The 23158-nt window shown below is 30.0% G+C and overlaps 4 protein-coding genes across 4 annotated transcripts in view; 2 read left to right on the top strand and 2 right to left on the bottom strand.

Annotated features, from left to right (window-relative positions):
* MKS88_003279 (uncharacterized protein) overlaps positions 1 to 14263 on the top strand; it is a gene marked incomplete at both ends in the record, with an annotated part of 31610 nt that extends 17347 nt beyond the window's left edge. The window contains one exon of the mRNA XM_067216356.1: positions 66 to 14263. Within this exon, the coding sequence (XP_067073011.1) occupies positions 66 to 14263 (14198 nt within the window). The remainder of the gene's footprint in view (positions 1 to 65) is intronic.
* Positions 14264 to 15931: 1668 nt separating this feature from the next.
* Positions 15932 to 16492, bottom strand: MKS88_003278 (apical rhoptry neck protein; the record flags this gene model as incomplete). Its single annotated transcript, XM_067216355.1, has 1 exon — positions 15932 to 16492. The coding sequence occupies one exon, from the start codon at positions 16490 to 16492 to the stop codon at positions 15932 to 15934; it is 561 nt and encodes a 186-aa protein (XP_067073010.1).
* Positions 16493 to 18908: 2416 nt separating this feature from the next.
* On the top strand, positions 18909 to 20049 carry MKS88_003277 (EKC/KEOPS complex subunit CGI121; the record flags this gene model as incomplete). Its single annotated transcript, XM_067216354.1, has 4 exons — positions 18909 to 19073; positions 19241 to 19363; positions 19654 to 19737; positions 19882 to 20049. The coding sequence occupies 4 exons, from the start codon at positions 18909 to 18911 to the stop codon at positions 20047 to 20049; spliced, it is 540 nt and encodes a 179-aa protein (XP_067073009.1).
* Positions 20050 to 20771: 722 nt separating this feature from the next.
* On the bottom strand, positions 20772 to 22922 carry MKS88_003276 (uncharacterized protein; the record flags this gene model as incomplete). Its single annotated transcript, XM_067216353.1, has 2 exons — positions 20772 to 21541; positions 21878 to 22922. 2 exons carry the CDS (start codon positions 22920 to 22922, stop codon positions 20772 to 20774), a joined length of 1815 nt encoding a protein of 604 aa, XP_067073008.1.
* Positions 22923 to 23158: the final 236 nt, after the last annotated feature.

Raw genomic sequence — 23158 nt, 5'->3', positions numbered from 1 at the left:
AACATATGCTTATATATTTTTTATTTTTTTTCTTTCCCCATCCCATTCCGCTTCTACCTCTACAGGAATCATCATTTGCTATGCCAAGCTGTTGTTGCAAGACTACATATTGAACTGGTTTATTCCGAAAATTAAGGAGAGGAAACTAATAAAAGAAGATGTGGAACTAAAATTAGAAGACATAAATGTTTACGAAGAATCGGAGTTGTATTGCTTAGAGAGGATAAGAAAGTTTTCTTGTAGTATAAAAAAATTATTAAAAAAATATAACAACACTATTGTTATACAAATTAAAAAGAGTTGTAGCATTAATAAAATAAATATAAAATGTATAGAATATTCAAAATTAAACAGAACAAACTACTGCTCCAGTTGTAGAAGTAATTACATATGTTTATGTGAAAAGATTGAAAAGGAGGAATTTAGAAAAAAAATGAATTACATAAAACAGCAGAATAAATTATTCAAAGCGCTTAAGGATAGCTATGAACTGAACGATGCTGAAGGAGGAGGATGGGAAAGGAACCAAGAAAATGGATGTAAAAACATATCGGAGGACGGGTTACACATGGACAGTGAGAACAAGGGTACCTGTTGTGACGGTAAAGATAACTCATTTAAAGGTGAGACAATCATAAACAACAGTAGCAATATTGTCGTTGGTCCTCTTAGTGGGGTACTAAAACAAGTAGATATAACAAGTGTACACGGTATTAAATGCGTTAGTGATGATAGTACCACTGATAGATTATTTGAAAATCCAGATTTAATGAACCATTTAGATATATTAGAAAACTCATATCGTTCAACCAATAGTTCAATTTTGTCCTTGTCAAGTGACAACATATCTAACTTTTCGGCAGATGATAATTCATTTTTAGACGAAATTGAAAATAATTTACCATTATATAAAAATGAATTAGCAGAACAGAAAATACTAGTACGTGGTGGTAGAAATAATGTACATGAAAAAAATTCATATAAATATATAAACAATATTTGTGTTGGTAAGTCTAATAAGAATAAGTATACAACCCAAACGGATGATAATAAAAATTATGGTGTGGCCTATGATATTGAAGAAATTTTGTTGACAGAGTTTGATAAGCTAAGTAAAGAAGATGTAACCAATGTGTATAATGTACACAAATTTTTTGAAAAAAATACAGATAATGCATACAATAAAATCATGCAACAAGATGCTTTGAGGAAAAAAGAAAATGCAAAGAAGTTCAAGTCAACATTTGAATTGAAAGAAACACAAGAAAATTTGACAAAAGGCGATGGAAAAAAAGTGAAAAATATAGAAAGAGATGAAAAGAATGGGGAGCACAAGTGTATGGTCAAAGAGGATATTATCAAGGGCAATCGCACAACAACTTGTGATGAAGGTAGTCTTGAATTTTCATTTAAACTACATGAAGGAGGTGCCATGGGGTTGGTTGATCCCACGCAAAATAAGGATGGTAGAGACAGTGCAAATAATACCGGTGTTGGAAGTATTAACGGCAGTAGTTGTATTAGTGGTGGACTTCTCACCAAATCTAAGGTGGAAGAACGTACAGAATGCGAATTGAAGCAGAATATTTCGAACAGTCATCAGAAGGAGGAAAGTGGAAAGTGTAAGGATAATCGTATTACTTATGATAGTCCTTTATTGTTAAACAGAAAAGAAGGGGTGGTTCACGAAAATACAATAGTCATCGGGCATACATCTGAGAAAGAGGGAGGAAAACGTAATGTTCAGCTAGGTGATAACAGTAGACTTGATGAGCAAAATGTTGGGAAAAAAATAAAGAAAGAAAATGAAAGGGAAAAGGAAAAGGAAAAATTAGAAGCAAACGAACGCATGAATGATAATAATTATGCAAATATAATCATCCAAGGAAAGAACAATAGCAATAACGATAATAGTAATAATAAGAGGAAAACTAAAAAGAAAAATGATAAAAGTAATATACAGAATAGTGATAATAATAAAAAGATTACTATGTATATTGGAGTGGGGGAAAAAGAATACCAGTATGATAAGGATAGCAGCAACAAAAAGGGTAGAAGTGACAGGAATGATAGTAGTAATAGAAACGATAGCAGCAATAGAAATGATAGCAGCAATAGAAATGATAGCAGCAACGTGAACAATTGCAGTAACAACAACGATGAGGAGAGCGAAGGAAATGACGACAGACATAAAGATAGCGATAAGAAGAAGAGCAATAGAAGTAGTAGTAGTAATAAGAAGAGCGAGAGGAAGGATAAGAATAAGAAGAGGAGCAATGAAAATAACAACGAAAGTGAGGAGGAAAAGGGTAAAAATAAAAGTATAAATAATAGAAGTAACGACAAAAGTAATGGAGGAATCAGTGAAAAGATTAACAACACGAGTAACAACAAATGTAACAGTTATGCGGGAAGAAAGTCAGAGGACGTAATAAACAATTATTTCAGTAAGAATGTAACTCAGTATATCGATAAAAATGATAAATTGGAAAATATTGCATCTTTTATATACAATGAACTAATCGAAATAACAAAAAAGAAATTAAAAAAAAATATTATACGAGTGGAAAATCTAGCGGTAGATAGTTATTTAAGTATAGGTGAAGAGTTTATAAATGTTATGAATGAAATAGTTTTAAAATTGAGTAGTAAGTATAGCTTAGAGGAAAATATGAAAAAACGTGGGAATAATGGTAGGAAGAATAATGCTAATAGGAAAGTAAAGGTAGCAGCTAACACGAAAAGAAGTGTTCACAGCCATAATAATAATAATAATGACAGTGGTGCATGCAAGGGAGTGGAGAAAAAGGTAATAAAAATTAACGTATATGACAATGAAAACGTTATTAAATTTATAAATATGTTAAAGAAAAAACTGATATATAAAATTCTCTTTCCTGATGCTACTACCGATAAAAGTAAAAGTAGAAATAAGAAAAATGTAAAGAAAAAAAAACAAGTAGACATCAAATATATATATGATATTTTCAAAAGGGAATATACATTCCATGATAAGATTTTAATACTTATACAACATCTATTAGACATTAATATACGAACAAATATCTTTTTATTTGTTTATCTCTTTGTGGGTAATTTTTTATCATTTGTGGATTTTGATTACATTTTAAACATTATAATTTATTATAATGATTATGTATATTATAATAAAGTTATTTTGGAGGATAATTTTTTTCCTGAAAATAATATTATGAACATGTCAGATATTTTTGAAAAAAATGAGGAAAATGTTCATAACAATAATGACAATTTGATTTTGTTCAATATTGTTGCGAGCAATTTAAGCAGCGATGACGTGCAAATTTGTTGCGGTAAAACAGGCATAATAGTAAAAAATGGTACCATAAGCCATGTGACGAACGAAAGAGAAATAGGCAGTGATAATTACTATAATGATAAGAAAAAGAGCAATGATAATAACAATAATGTGAGTTCTAGTGATAGAGAAAAACTGTCTAAGGAAATGGAGGATGAGGTAAAAGATAGGAAAAGCAGTGCTTTAACGAACAAGGAAGAGTACGCGGCAATAGAACAAGGTGCTCCGACGAGCGTTAAAAACAGCAGCTTAAAGGTAAGAGAGAAATGCGTTTTTGAGCAGAGCAATTATGGAGGTGGTAACCCTAATGAGGAGGGTGAGAAAAAGAAAAAGAAAAATGCGGAAGAGGAAACGGGGGACGATGTGCTAGTAAACATTAATATCTGCAAAATAATTTATATACTAATACTGATTAGCAATAAAAGAATCATTAATGAATTAAATAGAGAAAAATACATCAAAGAATTGAATGAAAATTATTACCTTCAAATTGATAAGTTGTATTATGAAATTTTAAATGATGATTATAGTAAACTTATAAAGGAAAATTTCTCCAGGGAGTTTGTTGAAAATTATATTAAAGATGTATCGTTTTTACAGAATTTAACAATTGATGAGTTAATAAATAACGAGGACTTGCACATAAGAGGGGACAATAACAATGCCCTTGCAAAGGACGTGGATGCGACACACGAGAGTAGCAATAATAGCAGTAGTAATAGCAATAGTAACAACAATTGTAATAGCACTTATAACAAGCTAAAGAAGCAAGTTAATAACACAGAAAGGAAAAGAGGAGGAGAACAGGAGGAGAACAAAAGAGAGGAGGAGGTAGTTATGTCGACTGAAAATGGAGTATCTATAATAAAAGAAAACGAAAATATGGATAATGAAAATATTTTAAAGAAATATATGAATAAACACAATTTTATAAAATTCAAGCTAAATTTCAAAATAGCAATTAAAAAAATTAAATATTTACTAGATGGAGGAGGGGTAGGTAATACATCCTTTTATTTTTTAATTTTTAAATACATGAATGATATCATAAACATAATACACGCTAGCGATTGTAAAGACAATGGAGGGGTATTGTTCGATATAACATCTCCTAGTATGTTGCACAGTTATGACAATACCCAACTACAACTAAGTGTTAAGGATATAGAGCAGTTGAAGGAAATTTACGATAACGTCATTGCGTATAGCAGTAGTGGTGCATGTGTTAATAACAGTGTTAGAAGTGGCAAATTGGGTATGCTAAAAGATGTGTACTTGTTGGCGTACTTATTGAATAGCGAAATATATAACCTACTGATGAAAACATATAACAGGAGGAGTAACGTTGGCACAGGTGTTATTAGGGAAAACGATGCGTTATCGAAAACAGGAAACATTATCATCATCAGCAGCGGAGGTATGAACAGCGATATCATCAACAATAATAATAGTAGTGCCACAATCGGTGAAATTGGCAGTAGTGGTGGCATCAAGGGGTACGTGGTAAAAAATGAAGTTACGGCGAGAGGTAACGAAATAAAAATAATTAGCCAAGGAAAGGGCTATCCCAACTCAGATGTACAAAATGAGAGTGGAAGTTGTAAAGTTGATAATAATAATAATAATAGTAATAATAATGATAATGATAATAATAATAGTAATAATAATGATAATGATAATAGTAATAATAATGATAATGATAATAGTAATAATAATGATAATAATAATAATAATGATAATGATAATGATAATGATAATAATAATGATAATGATAATGATAATGATAATGAGAATGATAATAATAATAATAATAATAATAATAATAATAATAATAATAATAATAATAATAATAATAATAATAAAAATGATAATAATAATAATAATGATAATAATTTGTGTGATAGAAAAGCAGCGTTAAAAATTGACCCATGTGCGACAGTGTATGAACAAGCGCCGTCAGTGAATAAGAATATGGCAAATTTAAAAAATAGTAACAACAATCCTTTACAGAGCGTGACAACACAAAATAATAAGAGTAAAAAAAGCGTCGTGATAGATGATAATAAAAGTAGTAGTTTGGCTGCTTACAGCGTAAGTGATATAATAGCAGTGAATGAAGATGCGAGATCAAGAAAGGTGAGTGATCAACTGTCCGTTGATAATGGGAAAAGTAGTGCTTTAAATTTTAATACAACGATTAGTAATAGTATTATTACAAGTGGTACTAATGTGACTGCTAACAGTAGTTCAGGTAAGTATGTAAAGAAGAGTAAATTTAAAAGGATATATAATAAGGATATACCATATATATGTAATGAAGGGAAAACATGGATGGTGATATACAAACCGGCATATTACCATTGCTCAGCATATACTTCCCATAACAGATACAATTTTCTTGTTAATATAAATAAATATAGTGATTATTTTTATAATATATTAGAAAAGATATGTATGAAATGTAAAATAAAAACAAAATTTATGTGTATAGCATGTAAGGAGATGGAGAATATATGTTCCAAATGTGAAGGTATAGTAGCAAAATTTTGTAAAAAATGTAATCTGTTAATTAAAAAGAATAGAGATGTTTTGAAAATAATAAATAATATTTCTTTGAATGATGTAATATATAGTGGACGAGTAGAATCTTTTCATTTATTTATGATGAAATCATTTCCACACTTAGAAACAGTAAAGAAATGGCAAAAACTGGAATGTGGTTTATGCCACCGAATAGATTTAGAAACATCTGGTAGTTTAATTATTGCAAAAACGAAAGAAGCTAGAGATTTTCTTTTTGATCAATTTAGGAAAAGAAATGTATATAAAGAATATATTTTATTATGTCATGGAAGAATTAAAAAAAAAAAAGGATTTATTAATAAATCAATACAAACACATGAATATAACAATTTCCATAGTAAGAGTCATTTTAGTTTAGTAGTTAAAACAGGAGGTACTGATGCATACACGGAATATAACTGTGTAAAAGTTTTTAAGCTTAAACGACATATTGAGGAAATTATAAAAGAAGTCTTAGAAGGAAAGTACAACTGTAACAGTACTGTGAAAAAAGATATAAATAAAGAAATATATTGTAATGACTATTATAAATTTTTGGAGGACGAAAAGAGGAATGTTGTACATATTGTACAGAGATACCTTGTTGAGGATGAACTGTGTAGTAATAGATTTACCGGATCGACTGTGAGTTCACCTACCGCACCTTACACTGCAACTGCAGCAGGTGACTATAACATGGAAAAGAATAAGAACTCCCTTTATTTCATGCCAGAGGGGGATTACTCTTCCTATGTTCAGAAGAAGAAAAGCAACAATGTTGTGATAAACTACTACTCCGATTCGGAGCTACTGGAGGATAAGAAGAGAATGCAGAAAAGGGGTAAGAAGGGGAAAAGTGACAATGGGAAAAACGGAAATGGCAATGGCAGTGGTAATGGGGTAGAAAATTTAGATCAGGTGGACAACTTATCGGAGGAGGAGTTGAAAAACTTAAGTAAAAGAGAAGCACTAATACGAAGGCTAAATATATCGAAAATAAATAATAATGCGAAGGACAGAAATAGCAGATTCCCTTATCCGGTAATTAAAAGGAAGGTGTGTCATCACTTATGTTTTCGCTGTAACTTCATATCAGAGGAATATTTTCAAACGTTTTCAAAAGAAATAGAGAATTATACAAAGGAATTTACATTATGTAATGTAAAAATTCACACAGGTAGAACACATCAAATACGTGTACATATGAGGCACATAGGTCATCCATTAGTTTCAGATAAGAAATATTTAAATCCATCCCTAAGTAATTTAGACAAGTTTTGGTGTTTTCGAATGTTCTTACATTCAGTTATCTTAGAATTCAATAACCCTGATTATTATTTCCATAATTTAGGAGAAGATTTAAAAAAAAAAAAAAAAATGTATACTAGTAATAATTTGCACAAAATACCGGATAGAACTGTCAAGGCTATTTGCCCTCTAGCAAGCGATTTACAAACAGTACTTAACAACGAGTTAGAAATTGCTGAAAATTTAGAAGATGAAAATAGTTATATTAATAGAATTTTAAAAATGAATATTAATGATAAACGAAGTGAAGCTTTGAAAAATGCGAAACCAATTATCGAAGGACACCGAATGGAAAGCAGTAACAACGATCTAGGTAGAGATAACATGTTGTTCCATACACGTGAAGATAACGCTGAAAGGATAAGTGCACTAGGGGAAGGTTTAGAACAAAAAAGCTATTCAAAGGTGGACAGGCAAAAGATTGAGGAACACTCCGACCAGCTGCAAGGTGAAATAGACGACGAAGGGGACGAAGATGAAGATGAAGAAGATGAAGAAGAAGATGAAGAAGAAGATGAAGAAGAAGATGAAGAAGAAGATGAAGAAGATGAAGAAGACGAAGAAGACGAAGAAGAATTGGAGGGGGAAGGAGACTACGAAGCGGAAGAAAAAACCATTGGAGTGCAAAAAATCAAGCCCAAGCAAAGGAACAAAGAAATGGAAATAAATGACAAGGATTATGGATACAGCGACGATGTGGATGATATATGCAGGGAAAATGGGTCAGATTTGTTAGCAACACAAACTGTTGATGAAAAAAATGCATTAAAGAAACAAAAAGTACATAAAGGAGATGAATTATCAGATGTAGTAGTATCGGCAAAAAATAAAAAATTAACGAGTGAGGATAAAGCAATTTCAGCATCATATGGTAAGGAAAAGAATAAAGATATTCCTAAAAAATCAAAATTCAATGTGGTAGGAACTATACAAAAAAGTGAGGACCATTACGAAAAACGTAAAATTATGAGCAACATCATCCGATTAGTTGATAATAGTACAAATGAGAAACGAACTAGTAAAATCAAAGAAAAGGAAAAGGAAAACGAAAAAAAAAAAGAAAAGGAAAAGAAAAGAGAAAAGGAAAAAAAAAGAGAAGGAGATGAGATAGAAGTTGACGAATCAGATAAAGCAGAACTGATAAAAATTCTTACAAGCACAAGAAATGCAAACAAAAAAGTGCAAACATTAAACGCAGGTGAATTTTTCCAAGAGAAAAAGAAAATAACATCCAACGGTGATATTAAAAGGAGCATTAATAATTATAATAAAAATGATATGGACAAGGTACTACGGCACGATAAGCATCATATATGTAACTACAGTGATGAAAGAGATATCAATACGAAGCTAAAGACAGATTTTCATTTTCTCACGAACGAAGTAAAAATAGTTATTGACAGTATCATAAGGAATAGCTTTATTTTTAAAGTCTTTTTTTATTTTTCAAAATTGAAAAAAACATTATTCTATATATTAAATGCTTTAGGGAAAGAGACAACAACAAAGGAGAAACAAAAGAATTACGTTGAAATGAACATAGTAGAAGAGTTGTCAAAATATACCAATGAAAATGATGATAAAGTACCAGTAGAATTTGTGTATCAATTAATCATTTGTATAACACATTTGTTTAAAAAGAATATACGAGCGAAAAAGAGGGGCAATGGTCTTATTATATACACACTTAAAAAGCACCTAAAGTACTATAAGACTACCGATATGGTTATTACCACTACGACCGTGGGAGCTACTCCTTCTGCAACTGCTTATAATGGTGTTTCCCCCAGAGCGCACATACCTAACAGCAAGAAAGAGAATATATTTGTTTTTCTTCACAATATTCTGTACAATTTGAATTATGCCTTAAAGGAGTACGGGTTTAACCCATGTGAAGACTTAAAAAATCAAATAGAACGTAAGTGTAAAAGCCTATTCTTAAAAATTACGAATATACTTGCCATTATAATGAAGAGTTTTAATGCTGAAATATATTTAAAGAAAAACTTTAAGAGTGTTATGAAAAACAAAAAAAAAATTGTTACCTTAAACTCTGTGGAGCAGTTCTTTTTGTTGTACAAATTCTACCAAGAAAGAAAAGAAGCTTCTGATGAGAAGAGGAGAAAAAAGAAAAGGAAAATTACAAACAAAAGTGATAGTTACTTAATCGAGGAAATTAAAAAGGTATTTTCCCGAGTATATGAGAGTGATAAAGATGTTGATGAAGAAGTTGATGTAGGTATAGATGTGAAAGTTGATGTGGATGATATCGATTCGAGCAAACGGGGTAGAACGAAGGGGGACGTAGAAATTGAACATGCAAATGTAGGTAAGGAAAAGGAGAAAATAAAAGTAGAAGAAGGGAAGATAAAGAAAAACATTCACAAGAGCAATAGTCGTAGCAACAGCAGCAGTGGCAGTAGCAATAGCAGTAACAGCTTCAACATGGGTATGAAGAGTAACATGTTTAGTAAAAAAGAAGAGGAGGAGAAAGTATTAACACCAAATGATAATGTACAGGCAAAAATGGATAGTACTAGTAGTAATAATAACGTTAAATCAAATGAGGGTCTTATCGCACCTAGGATAATTAATTATGATAATTACGAAAATGAACCGGTTGATAAAATTGCGAAAGGAGGAGATTATAACAGTGCCAGTAACAATAATAACAAGAATACAAACAATAATAATAACAGTAATAATAATAGCTGTAGTAGTAATAGTAGTAGTGCAAGACTTGGCAATAATGGCACTCAACTTGATACGAGTAACCGACTCATCCATAATTCATATCAGCAGATGAAAAGGAATTTCAAGGAGGAGATAGAAATACCTGACGTGGTGAGAGAGACTCAGCAGTTAGTGTGTCAGAGCAAAGAAAGTAACATACCATGTTCCTCCGTAAAAAAAGATGCATTATATCGTGTTGGTTACGATTTAGCTGATTTAGCGAATAATAATTTATTGCCACCTGACTATGTACATAATAATAGTAATAATGACATTCACAGCAGTTTAATGAGCATTAAAAACTGTAATAATGAGAAAGCAAATATAGAAATGAAAAGTAACTTTGTGAATATTGACATGGACAAGAACCGACGAGAAAACAGTACCTTCTTTGCAATTATGGAAAACAAGAATAATGTGCTCGGTAATAACAACCACGATAATTTTGTTGATGGATTTAAAAAAAGTATGTCAAAAGAAATTATTATGAACGGTGTAGGAGAAAAGTTTAACATGAATAATAACAGTGTTATGAGAAGCAGCATAGACAACTGCTTGAATGGCGGTGTGAATAGCAGAATGAATAGTGGCATGCATAGCAGTGTAAATTGCAGCGTAAATAGTAATGTGAACATGCGCACATCCAAAGATCCCAATGACAGTATTTCCAACGAAGGGGATGAAAATATTTATGACATTTTCATGAAAGAGATAGAGAATATAAAGAATGAAACAAAAATATGTGAAGAGAATTACGAAAAAGAAATGATGGAAATAAAAAATAAAAAAAGTGAAATAAGATATATAAAAGAAAGTAAGATAAATGATGAAATCAATCAATATTTTTCAGATATAAATTTAAAAAATTCCACTATTATTTTATTAAATGCATATCAAATATATGGTTTGAATGTATTTATAAAATTACTAGTGTATGAGAATGACATTACATATGTGAATGATTTTAAAAAACAAGATGAAGCCAATATTGAATTTTTTATAAATCTTTCTATTGATAAAATATTTGATTATTTATTAGTAAAAAATATTATATCAAATATTAATATAAAAAATTTAAAATTGAAATTTATTCAAGGGCAAAATACATTTGAGGAAATAAGAAAAGACGCAGACCACCTTATTAGAGAAAATATAAATGAACATAATTTTTTTTATATTCTTTGGAAAAATACAAAAATAAATGATATATATAAAAGAAAACAAATAATTTATAACTTTTTGATAAAATTAATTGATAAAATTGTTCAGAAATATTTGATTAGTGAATATATTGCTATTAGGAAAAATGAAATTTTAGAAATTATGTACAAAATGTTACATAAAAATAAGAAAAATGTTGTACATACCAAAGAACAACACCCATCCTCATGTGCCTATTATGAAAGCAATCATGACATTCGTTATGCAGGAAAGCAAGCAAAAGCAGATGGTACCATCGATAACCAATACCCAAGCAACTATCACGTGCAAAGCACCAATATTGGAAGTAATGTTAGTGGCAGTATAATCGGCTGTATCAGTGGTAACGTTGGTGATAATATGAACGGCAAGGTATGTTTCGGAGGGAGGGAATACATCACTAGTGGCAACATAAACAACGCTAACTGTAACATCGAAAGGAGGAATATGTATAATGATCAAAAGACTATGAAGGAGGAGAATTGCCATCATGTGTCTTACCCGAATATACACGAAAATGTAAAGAGCAATATGTATTTTAGTAACCTAAATAAATTTTATGATATATACAGTAAATTAAACTACAATAATAATGATGGGAACATAATGATGGGGGGTCTAAGCAATGTGAGTGGTGTGTATAATAACATAAGCAATGCAAACAGGGATGGAAATATTGGCAGAAATGTCAACAATAATATTCTACTTGAAAAGAACAAAATGAGTAAAAATAATTCTTATAATGATGTGAATATGAATATGAATGCAAATGTGAACGAAGTTCAGTTAAAGGATAAGTTATACAACGATATGTACGATGCTAATAATAATTATAAGAGCAACTCCTTCTGCATAAATAATTTAAGCCATTATCAAACTTCACACCAGGCACTAACAAACAAGGGTAGTAACAATCCTAGTAGTAATTCCATGAATTTTAATTGCACTTGTAATCATGGGAAACCGTCTAATTATTTAAACATTTCGAATGACAGCAAGCTGGGTAACTACAGAGGCAGCAGCAACAGTAACAGTAATAGTAGCAGTAAAATTAAGAAAGAAATGTATAATGATAATTACTCCATATTTTTTAATCATGACAGGGATCAGAATCACTTTTATGAAATAGAAGAAAAAAAAAATATACACAAAAAAGGGGAGAATGAATTGCTGGCAAATTTTGGCACTATTAACGATTTGGCTAGTTTATATATGGGCAGTAATAAAATTCCAAAAAATAGTAGTAACACTAACTGTGTAGGTAAGGGTAGTAGTGGAAGTGGTGGTAGTCATGGTAACTGTAGAAGTAATAGCTTGTCATTCCTTGATAACTTTAAGAGTTCAATACAACAGCTGATAAGCGATAAGAGAGAAAAAGGTGAACTAGGAAACGAACTTGAGGATAAGCTGATAGAAGAGCATACTTTACAACTGGGGGGTGAATATAAAGGAAACGAAAAAAATAATAATGTTAATAAAATAAATTTTTTCGAAAATTTTATGAACAGTTCATACGATAATAAAATTGGCAACACGGCAAACATAGTAAATATGGCAAAACTTGATGGTAATAGTAATGGCAATGGTAGTAATGTCGATTGTGATGGACATAGTTTTGACTGTGTTAACTTATTCACTGGCATGAAAGAAAGTCATAGGGAAAAACTGAAGGGGAAAAAGGAACAAAAGGATAAAAAGGAGCAAGAAATAGATATTAGTCAAATTAAAGATAAGATGTGTGGGTACACGTTTAACAACAATATGGACAGCGGTGCAGGAAGTAACAGTAGCATCGCTGGTGGTAATAATAACATGGGAGATGGTAGTCGCAGAAATAGCATTATTGGCGGAAACTATGTGGATGGAGATAAACACTTGAACAGTCAGGTGCCGAATAAAATTTCAAAACATTTTAGGAGTACAATATCAGAAATATTTTACAATAAAAATTTAAATGCATTGAATGAAGAGAAAGATAACATAAATGGAGTAATTAATAGCAGTGACACGTTATTTAACTACTCCAATTTTGATGATCCAAATAAGAGCCTAAATAAGAGTGCAGATAAGAACGTAAGTAAGTGCATAAATAAGAACGTAAATATGAGTGTGAATATGAATGAACATAGTAACAATAACGTGAATGAAAACATAGATAGCAAGTACCTTGAACTGTTCAATAATATTACTGATAGTTTTATATGTCCCAATAATAATGTATTAAATAAGAAAAATCATATTTTGAATGAGTACAAAGATGATAACATATTTAACGTAACAACATCAAATGCTGCTATAAATCATATGAAAATGAAACATACACATGCTTATTTAATTAATAACAATAATAATCATACATCAGCAAGTTTTATGAACGAGCCATCATATGTTCCATCCTTCAATAATTTGGAGCATTTAGAAAAAAAGGCACAGGACGTTAACACCGCAAAACCGTTACCATTTAGTAGGCTAGGAGTAGATGCCCACACATTGAACTACCTGGGAGATAATAATGTTAATATCACTTGTAATAGTAGTAATGCAGTTAGTAATGGTAACAGTAATAGTGTCAATAATAATGCCATTGGAAGTACCATTAACAGTAATAGTGGAAGATCAAACATAAACATGAGCAGTAATATGCAAAACTTGAAGTACGCGCAATTTTTTAAGAACAGTATTCCTTATGGAAGTGAGAATGGAAAAAGCCTTAGTGAATCAAATATCATGAATATCTTATCTGATTTTAACAATATGGACGGCCTCAAAATAATGAGCAATAACAACAGTGACACAGATGATGCTTTCCAATTTGATAGCAACAGTTTAAATATAAACAACAATAAAAGAAATGTGTTGTCTAAGTTTAATATATATAATCAGGAAAACAATAATAAAATGGGCGATCAAAGCAACAGAAGTGATAGTAATAATTATCCTCATCTTAATAATCATAATAATAATAGTAGTAGTAAGATGTGTGGAGGAAATGAAAATAACGTGTACATGTCAAGCAGCTTCAGTAACATGTATGACAGTAAAGTCAATTCTATGTTTTATAAAAAGTACTGCAATTCAAAGGGATTTATTAATATTAGAAAGGAAGAAAAAGAAGACATGTGAGATAGGGGAGATTAGTATTAAAGAAATACTTTCAGCCTATTGGATAAAAGTTGTATGCATAAAAGGTATTAGCGGAAAGGCAAACAAATGTAACAGAATAATAATACCATGATCAACATGCACATAGATGCCAGCGAAAATTTTTGCTTTTTCGAAGCAACACATATGAATTAATCTGTCAAGTGTACAAAAAAGGTGAAACATAGAAATACCGAATAACTGCATTTTGAGATCCTACATAGATGTAAGAAGTGTATATGAGGACATATCGACAGCAATAACGACGGCAGTAACGCTAGTAATAATAGCAGTACCAGAAATGTAATTAAAGTAGTACGAATGTGAATAACAATACGGATATGATTACTCGTGAAAATATTTTGAAGTATAATTTTTTGGTATAATATAATTTTGAATAATATGTATGTAAGCATGCGCAAATGCGGAGTTAAAATCTTGATCTGAGCGACAGAAGCGGAAAGCTTTATATATACATATTTATATATTACGCGCCAGTGGAAGAAAAGCTTTGATTAGAAGCCGCTTGCTGTCCGAAGTGTGCTGCAGTATGAACAGTTCAGTGAACATGGACCCACTTAACATAACAGCTACGTAGAGAGTAAAGTGTGCCATCAATAGTGATGGTGTCACTAGTATAGTAGCAGGAAGAAAGAGCAAATAACCAGCAATAAAACTATTAATAATAGTTGAAATTAGCCGTGGCAATTTGTAAAACAGTTCAACATAACGCGCGTGATAAAAAAAAAAGTAAAACAGATGGACGAATAGATAAATAAGTGCAAAATAGAGGAAGCGCACATATATTATATATGTATATATGTTGTGTGCCCCACGTTCAAATTATATCGTATTTGTGAACATACTTAAATTCGTGTTTTGATTTAGCGTCAGACGACAGATTATTAAAATGGGACGAAGTGAACAACATAAAAAATTCCGAAAAAAAGCATAAAATTTTAAGGCAACATAAATACGAATAATTAAATGTTCATTACGTAGTGTCATGTTTTATTATGAATAAAAGTTAAGGGTTTTTATTTTCCATATATCCATTATTATATTTCTGCATTATGCCTTCTCTGAGTATGATAAAGGTAAAAGGGATGATGAAGTGGGGATTTGTATGTGTACTTTTATTTTGGAAGCGAGAAAAACAGGAAAAATAAAAAAATAAAAAAATTAAAAAAATAAAAAAATAAAAAAATAAAAAAATACATGTATATATATATACACGCATACATACTTAGATACCTATATGTATGTATGTATGTATGTGTATTCATGAATATTTTACACACAATAGCATCAATGACGTAATTTTTTTTCACATTTAAAATATTTTTTTTTTTTTTTGTATGTATGTATGTATGTATGTACACTTTAATTTTTCATGTCCATCTGTTTAACATTTCTTGTTCTTGTTCATATAATTTTTTTTTTTTTTTTTTTTTAAAGCCATACATCGAATATTTCTTTCATTTTTATTTTATTATTTTGTTTCGATATATAATGCCTGTCTCATAATGTGTGCACTTAAATTTTTTTACCCAATCCCATAATTCATTAAAGTATTTTTATTTTTTATTTTTTTATTTTTCCTTTTTTCCTGTTCATATTATGTTATTTAGTGCTGTTTTGCGCTATTTTTTATAAATTGAAAAAAAACTTAAAAATGAAAAAGGAAATAAGCAAGACTACGGCAAATGATATAACAAGAAATACAATGTATAGAAAATTATTTTTCCTTTCCTCTGCAATTAGCAAATAACGAACTGTTGGACTCTTTTCAAAATTATAAATATGTTTTTCTTCTATTTGTCCTTGTGTTAACTTAGCTCCTGTGTGAATGAATGACTGTACAATGAATGGAATAAATTTTAAGGAAGCAAAAGAATAAATGCTGTTGTTTGTATTCCCTTTTTTTTCTACATCCTTATTACGTAACTGTTTTTTTTGACCTTCATTTTGTTCATTTTTACTCGTTTGTCCCGCAATGTTGTCATTTTTTAAAACATTTTCTTCCTTTCCATCTTTTTTTAAAATATTACTGTTCATACCATTTTTTAAAATATTACTGTTCATACCATTTTTTAAAATATTACTGTTCATACCATTTTTTAAAATATTATTTTTTATGTCTTTTTTAAAGCAATTTTTCTTTTTTATACTTAATAAAAGAAAGAAGAGAAACAGATGTATTTTCTTCATTTCGGGTGATAATGTTTTCTTTCAAGCGTTTTTATTAATGCTGTTTATTACTACTGTCGTTACGGATGCTGCTGACACTCCAGACACTCCTGTTTACCTCTATTTGCTCATTAAATGGTGTTCAATTATTAAGTTAACATTTGCAATGATGAAAAGGAAAAATATATTGATATTCGTAAAAAACAAAATACAAATTTTCTAAATTATCGCAATTTTTGTAGTATGCACACTTTTATTTTACAACGATAATTACATTTATAAATATATATATATACATAAATGTACGTACGTATGTGTTTACGTATTTGCACGTATGTACATCCCAGTTGTCATTTTTTCAGTCTTTGATAAGCATATTTGAATACTAGTTTCATTTTTTCTTTTTTTTTTTTCTAAAACGTGTTATTCATTCTAATTATATATATGTATCATGTATATATTTTTGTATGTACATATACATATGTATATATATATATATATATAACTGCAAAACACCCGTGCAAGCAAGTGCTTTAAAATTTTATATTCCATTTTCATCTTTATCATAATGTCTTATTAACACCCATTTTTAACCATTCATTGAAAAGTTCGACATCTTCTCTTTTTTTATGTACTTTTGTGTTCGTATCTTTTTCTAAAATTAATACTGAAGAGTTTGGAAATCATTCAAAGAATGCTCACTTGAGGGTAGTGTCAACCTTAGGTTAGTTTTGGGGTTAATTTAGGCTAATTCTGAGTTTTCCATAGAATAAATTTTATTTTTTTTTCGAAGTCACTAAACAAGCATAAGTGTGTAGTTATATTTATGGATGTATACATGAATGTATATATAGATGTATATATGAACTGTATATGGGGATGTACTATATATATGTGCATGTACATGCTTGTATATATGTGCACATAGGTCCACAAAGATCACTTCCCACTTCACATATTTCCCATTGTTCACATTTATTGCTACATTTTTGCCTTTTAGAACATTCTGGACATTTACACTTATTTTAACATATATTTTGTCAGCTTTTTAACACACACATGTTAGGCTACTCAAGCGGATGGTACTACTTATATAAGTACGTAGTGTACATGCGTTCACACATATATATATATATATATATATATATTCATGTATCTGTAAGGCGAGTAAGGAACTTTTTGCATTTTCCTACGGTTATGAATGATTCATTTTTCTCTTTTAAAATTAATGTGGAGGGGTTTAAAATATTTAAAAATAAATTTGTATAAAGCACATTTTTTCCTGTTATATGTCTTCTTTTAGAAAAAAGAAAACATTTAAGACCATCTACATTCTTTACGAAAAAAGTACATTTTAAAAAGATCAAGAATTGCACATTTAGGAGAATGTATAACAGTTTTAAAAAAATAAACTGGGATTTTCAAATTATGGAAAAGGTAACGCAACTGATGGTGTTGTTAACAGTGAGTTGTACAGTTGAACAATCAACAAGATTAAATGAAATAGAACCCCAAAAAAAAAAAATAAAATAAAACAAAAATAAAATTAAAAATAAAAATAATGCTCTAATTACAGATTCTTAAAAAAAAAAAAAAAAAAAAATATGTATATATATATATATATATATAAATACAGTTAATGGCCCTTTTTTGAAAATTTTCATTTTTACGCTCTCCTACGGCTCGTTTTGCATTTTCTCCTATCTGACGATTTCTCAGCTCTCCTTAACGTTTGTTACGTTGTATTTTTTCTTTTTTATGTTCACTTCCCAATTCTTGCCCTTGGCGGAATTGCGTATATTGCTACATTATTTTGTAATGCTATGTAATTTAATGTATGGTAACATTTTGTTTTGTTTTGTTTTACCATTTTTAGCAATTTTATGAGCATCAAAAGGCTGTTTATGCATAATTTTTTGATACATTTTTCTTTTTTTTTTTCTTTTTTTTTTTCTTTTTTTTTTTTTTTAATTACCTATAATTAAAGTTTTTAAAATAATAGAGTTTTCCTAACTCTCTTTTGTTCATTTTCCCTTCTACAAAATAAGCTGATAAAGTTGAAAAAATAGAGATGGTCATTACTCATAGGTGGGTGCAGTGAGCGAAAACTGTAGCGATAATATTAGCAAGTTGTAGCACTAAAGTATACATAGGTACATAAGAACATGATATGTATATATATATATATATGAACACATTTGTAGTTACACCATTATTGCGTTATAAACAGGGACAGGGGCTAGCTGCAACTCTGCTGAACTGCTTCCTAATTAGCGGCGAAATAATGGTATAACAAGATGAAATGTGTATAAGTACATAAAGACATATGTACATAGTACTTGCACACGTATTTTACATATTCCTTACGAACATACATACGTATATACTTACATACGAGCACGTTGTGCTCCAATTAACGTTCCTATTGTCACTTAAAATGAGAAGGAGAAAACTATACATTTTAGACGAAGTGCTGGATGTTACACTACTTTTATTTAAAAATGTAGTAAACGCAAAAAAAATTTTAGAGATTTACAATAAACAAATAGATACCCATCAAAATAGCATAAGCCATTTCTTTCTTTTGCTAGATAGCCGCCTGGTAATCTTAAAATAAAATAAAATTGGGGGAATAGGAGACGGCTGTATATATAAATATATATATGTGTACATTTAAAAGGGAGCAAAAAAAAAAACTTAGCAGATGTGATGAAGTATGTGACTCTACTAAACTAACTGTATATTTAAATTTATCTTTGCTTTCTTTAGGTTTTCAATGAAAGTCATATATTGCACAGCATTTATAGAGGATATCATAATTTTTTAACCAAAAAAAGAATAACAAAAAACATCATTTTAGAAATATACTTTTTGCTGTCACCGCATGAAAATGTATGTTCTCGCCATGATCTACGCGGTCGTTTTGGACATTTTTGCTTTTTCGCATTTTCCTTCTTTCATTTCGTGCATACATTTTTTAATATTTATTTTCCTTTATATTACATTACACTTATTTTCATTCATTTTGCATGTTTTTATTTCCTTCCTTCTTTCTTTCTTTCTTTCTTTCTTTCTTACTTTCTTACTTTCTTTCTTTCTTTCTTACTTTCTTACTTTCTTTCTTTTTTTTTTTTTTTTTTTTTTTTTTTTTTTTTTTTTTCATTGTGTCTTTCTTGGTTCAGATAAACGGATGCTTAAAGCAGTACCAAATAAAGGACGACTCTTCTTCCATAATTTATGTTGGTGTTAACGTTACCAATGATGAGGTGAAGGACATTTTGCCCTTAAAGAATAGGGAAAGGACTTTTTGATTAGCTAGCCACATACATATATATAATATATATATATTACTCTCCAACGTACTTATCTCCTACCTTATCACATATTTTTTCATCCTTCTTCACATGCAGATAAGCACACTTGACAAACAAATACAAGGGGAAGAAGTGGACTTTGACGAAATTTCACTATTACATGATCACAGAAAAATTCTGGAAAATTTCAAATGCTCAGACAGTAGCAACTTAGAGAGATATATTTATCACAACATCGCGTCCAAGAAGATTAACTTGAGTTAATAAATGCAGCAGGGTACTTTGAAAGATATATTTTGGCTAACTTTTTTTTGAATTTATTTTGTCTTCATTTTTCCTTTTTTTTTTTTTTTTCCTTTTTTTCTTTTTTTTTCTTTTCTTTTCTTTTCTTTTCTTTTCTTTTATTTTACATTTATTTATTTTTTATTTATTTATTTATTATTTATTTATTATTTATTTATTATTTATTTATTATTTATTTATTATTTATTTATTATTTATTTATTATTTATTTTTTATTTATTTTTTATTTATTTTTTATTTATTTATTTTTTTTATTTTTATCTTAATTTCATAAACGGAATATGCACGACCAGCGGAGGGTTAATGCGGATCATGAATTGAAAATCAGTTTCGCATAAAACACTTCATACCCCAATTGAATGGAAAAAAAAAAAAAATGCAAAATGCACACCTGCCAATAAATATACACATGTTTATGCATACTTACGTACGTACGTACATACATACATACAATACATTTATGTGAACGAGTATAGATACGCAGGTGCACACAAATAAAAGAAAAAATGAAAGAAAACAGCATTAACATTCACAATCACATCAAAAGAAGAGACGGTGGTTTTCCCATTATTCTCATCACTTTGCTTCTACTTCCTCCTTCCATCTCCTCCTTTATCTCTTCTCATTTTACTTCTTCTTCCATATTCCTCCTTCTCGCTCCTTACCCCCAAATGACAAGTAACTTAAACCATATAGGGCAAATCTACGTGGGCATCTATTGGTAACCCACAGATGATCCTAACGAAGTTGCAAATACTTTCGAGCTGCGAGAAAAAGGAGTGCCTGGTTTTGTATACACTTGAATTAAATGGGGACTTACAGAAAAGACTAGAAAGGAATAAAACACTATCCATATTTTTGAAATTTTCATATTTCGTTTTTAATATAGTATGACTTAACTGATAGTCACCTACTTTTATATGTTCACTAATTAACTGTTCATGTTTTAGTGTATTATTTTGAACATTTTTAAAAAAAACTCTTTGAGCAAGTTCTACTACAAGTATAAGATCTAACAACAATGGAGATGCTAACAATGAATCTTGACAAACATTATATAAAGAAATTGTATTTTTTCCATTCATAAATATTTCACTAATATATTCATCAATAGCTTTCTTATCATCTCCTACATAAGGTACATATTTAATTACAATTTCACTATTTACCTTCTGCTTTTCAATTGCTTCAGCATATGCATATTCTTCTTCCATTTCTTTATTTTCAGTAGTTGCTGTTACTAAACTATCCCCTTTATAATACTCTTCATTATTTAGGGCAAATGGATTCTCAATATCTTCATCTGCATACAAATGTTCATTTGCCTTTACATAATCACAAATTAAATTACTCTTTGAAATTTTCTTGCTGTAAAATTGAAGATCTGACGACAAATTCTTTCCATCGTTATTTCCGAGGTGATTATACGACACAATGCTCTTCGGCTTCAGACCTACATCCAGGAATGAAGTATGAACGGATAAGCGGCATGAACGGATAAGCAGTATGAACGGATAAGCGGTATGAACGGATAAGCGGTATGAACGGATAAGCGGCAAGAACGGATAAACGATATGAACGGATAAGCGGCAAGAACGGATAAGCGGCAAGAACGGATAAACGATATGAACGGATAAGCAGTATGAACGGATAAGCGGTATGAACGGATAAGCGGTATGAACGGATAAGCGGCAAGAACGGATAAACGATATGAACGGATAAGCGGTATGAACGGATATGCAGCGTAAACTGGGGCATAGACCTTAACGCACAGGTTGCGTAGGCATACCTGTGCCAAAGTAAAAGTCGAGGAGGAGGTTCTTCATCTTGGTTTGACCAGTCTTCAAGTCATTGCCAATTAAGAAAATTCCCTTCTGCTCGGCTAGCTGTACAACTGCATTGACTAATGTATTCTGGGGGCTACTATTAATGAAAGCACAGTTTTCTAACACTGCTGCTAAGGCATAAATAATACTAGGAGACACAGAAACATGATTATTTTTGCAAGCTAGTAAAATATTTTGAAATGTGTCATTAACACCTTCAATATGTGGAATATTCTTTTCAGTATTTCCTGACCATAAGACTATTATAGTATCTAAATTATTTTCTTTTTTAAAATTTTTTATTTGTTGTCTTACTTGTTCAAGTATTTCTAACTTGTTTTTACCTACAAGAATGTTATTTACTCTCTTCTGTTGATTACCTGCAATAAAATTCCCTTTAAAATATACACTTCTTAGTGGAATATAATCTAATTCATCTTTTATTTTTTCAACAACATCATAGTCAAATACTTTATTTCTAATTAAACAGTCCCTTAAATTTAAATTGTTCAAGTCCCATCCACCATATACAATATATTCAGGGTTGTACACTTCAATTAACTTATGAATAGGGCAGTAAGAATGTTCTCTTTCTGCTTTATTATAACCCAATCTAATATTTGTTGATAGAAACACGCTACCTAAATAATTTGCTTTTTTAACATCATATTTATTAAAATATGTTAAATTTTTGCTATTAGCACAAATTCCTCCTAACATCGACGTAGCATTGTTACCACCTATACCTACCAATAATACACCTAATTTTTTTCTTTTTAATTTTTCGACCATTATTTCATAATTATTCTTAACCTTCTTACATACCAATGCACCCTTTATCATGTCCTTTTCTACTTCTGTCTCAACATGTTCAAAATTTGAATACACAAAATTATCATCTTCTTTTATATCAAACTTAACACTGTAACAATTTTCTCCTCCTTTGTCAAAAACGTTACTACTACCTTCTTTATTTCCTCCGAAATACAACCCCTTGTAGTTTTCCATTTTTGAGAATGAAAAGCAGCTAAAGCAATTCGGATCCAGGTTGACCGGCGATGAGTATATATGAAATACGTGTATGTATATATAAATATAAGGTTATACTTATATATATATATATACACGTATATATGTACGTATAAATATATTGTATTCTTTTGCTGCACAAAATATGCCGCTCTGACACGGTGGATATTGCAGCAATATCGATGTCGCGTTTAAAGAGAAGAAGCGTGTAGAGT

Source organism: Plasmodium brasilianum, chromosome 10 (assembly GCF_023973825.1).
Source record: "Plasmodium brasilianum strain Bolivian I chromosome 10, whole genome shotgun sequence".
In the NCBI taxonomy this organism is placed as follows: Eukaryota; Apicomplexa; class Aconoidasida; order Haemosporida; family Plasmodiidae; genus Plasmodium; species Plasmodium brasilianum.
Note: the sequence above shows the minus strand (reverse complement) of the source record. Positions and strands in the feature narration are given on the sequence as shown.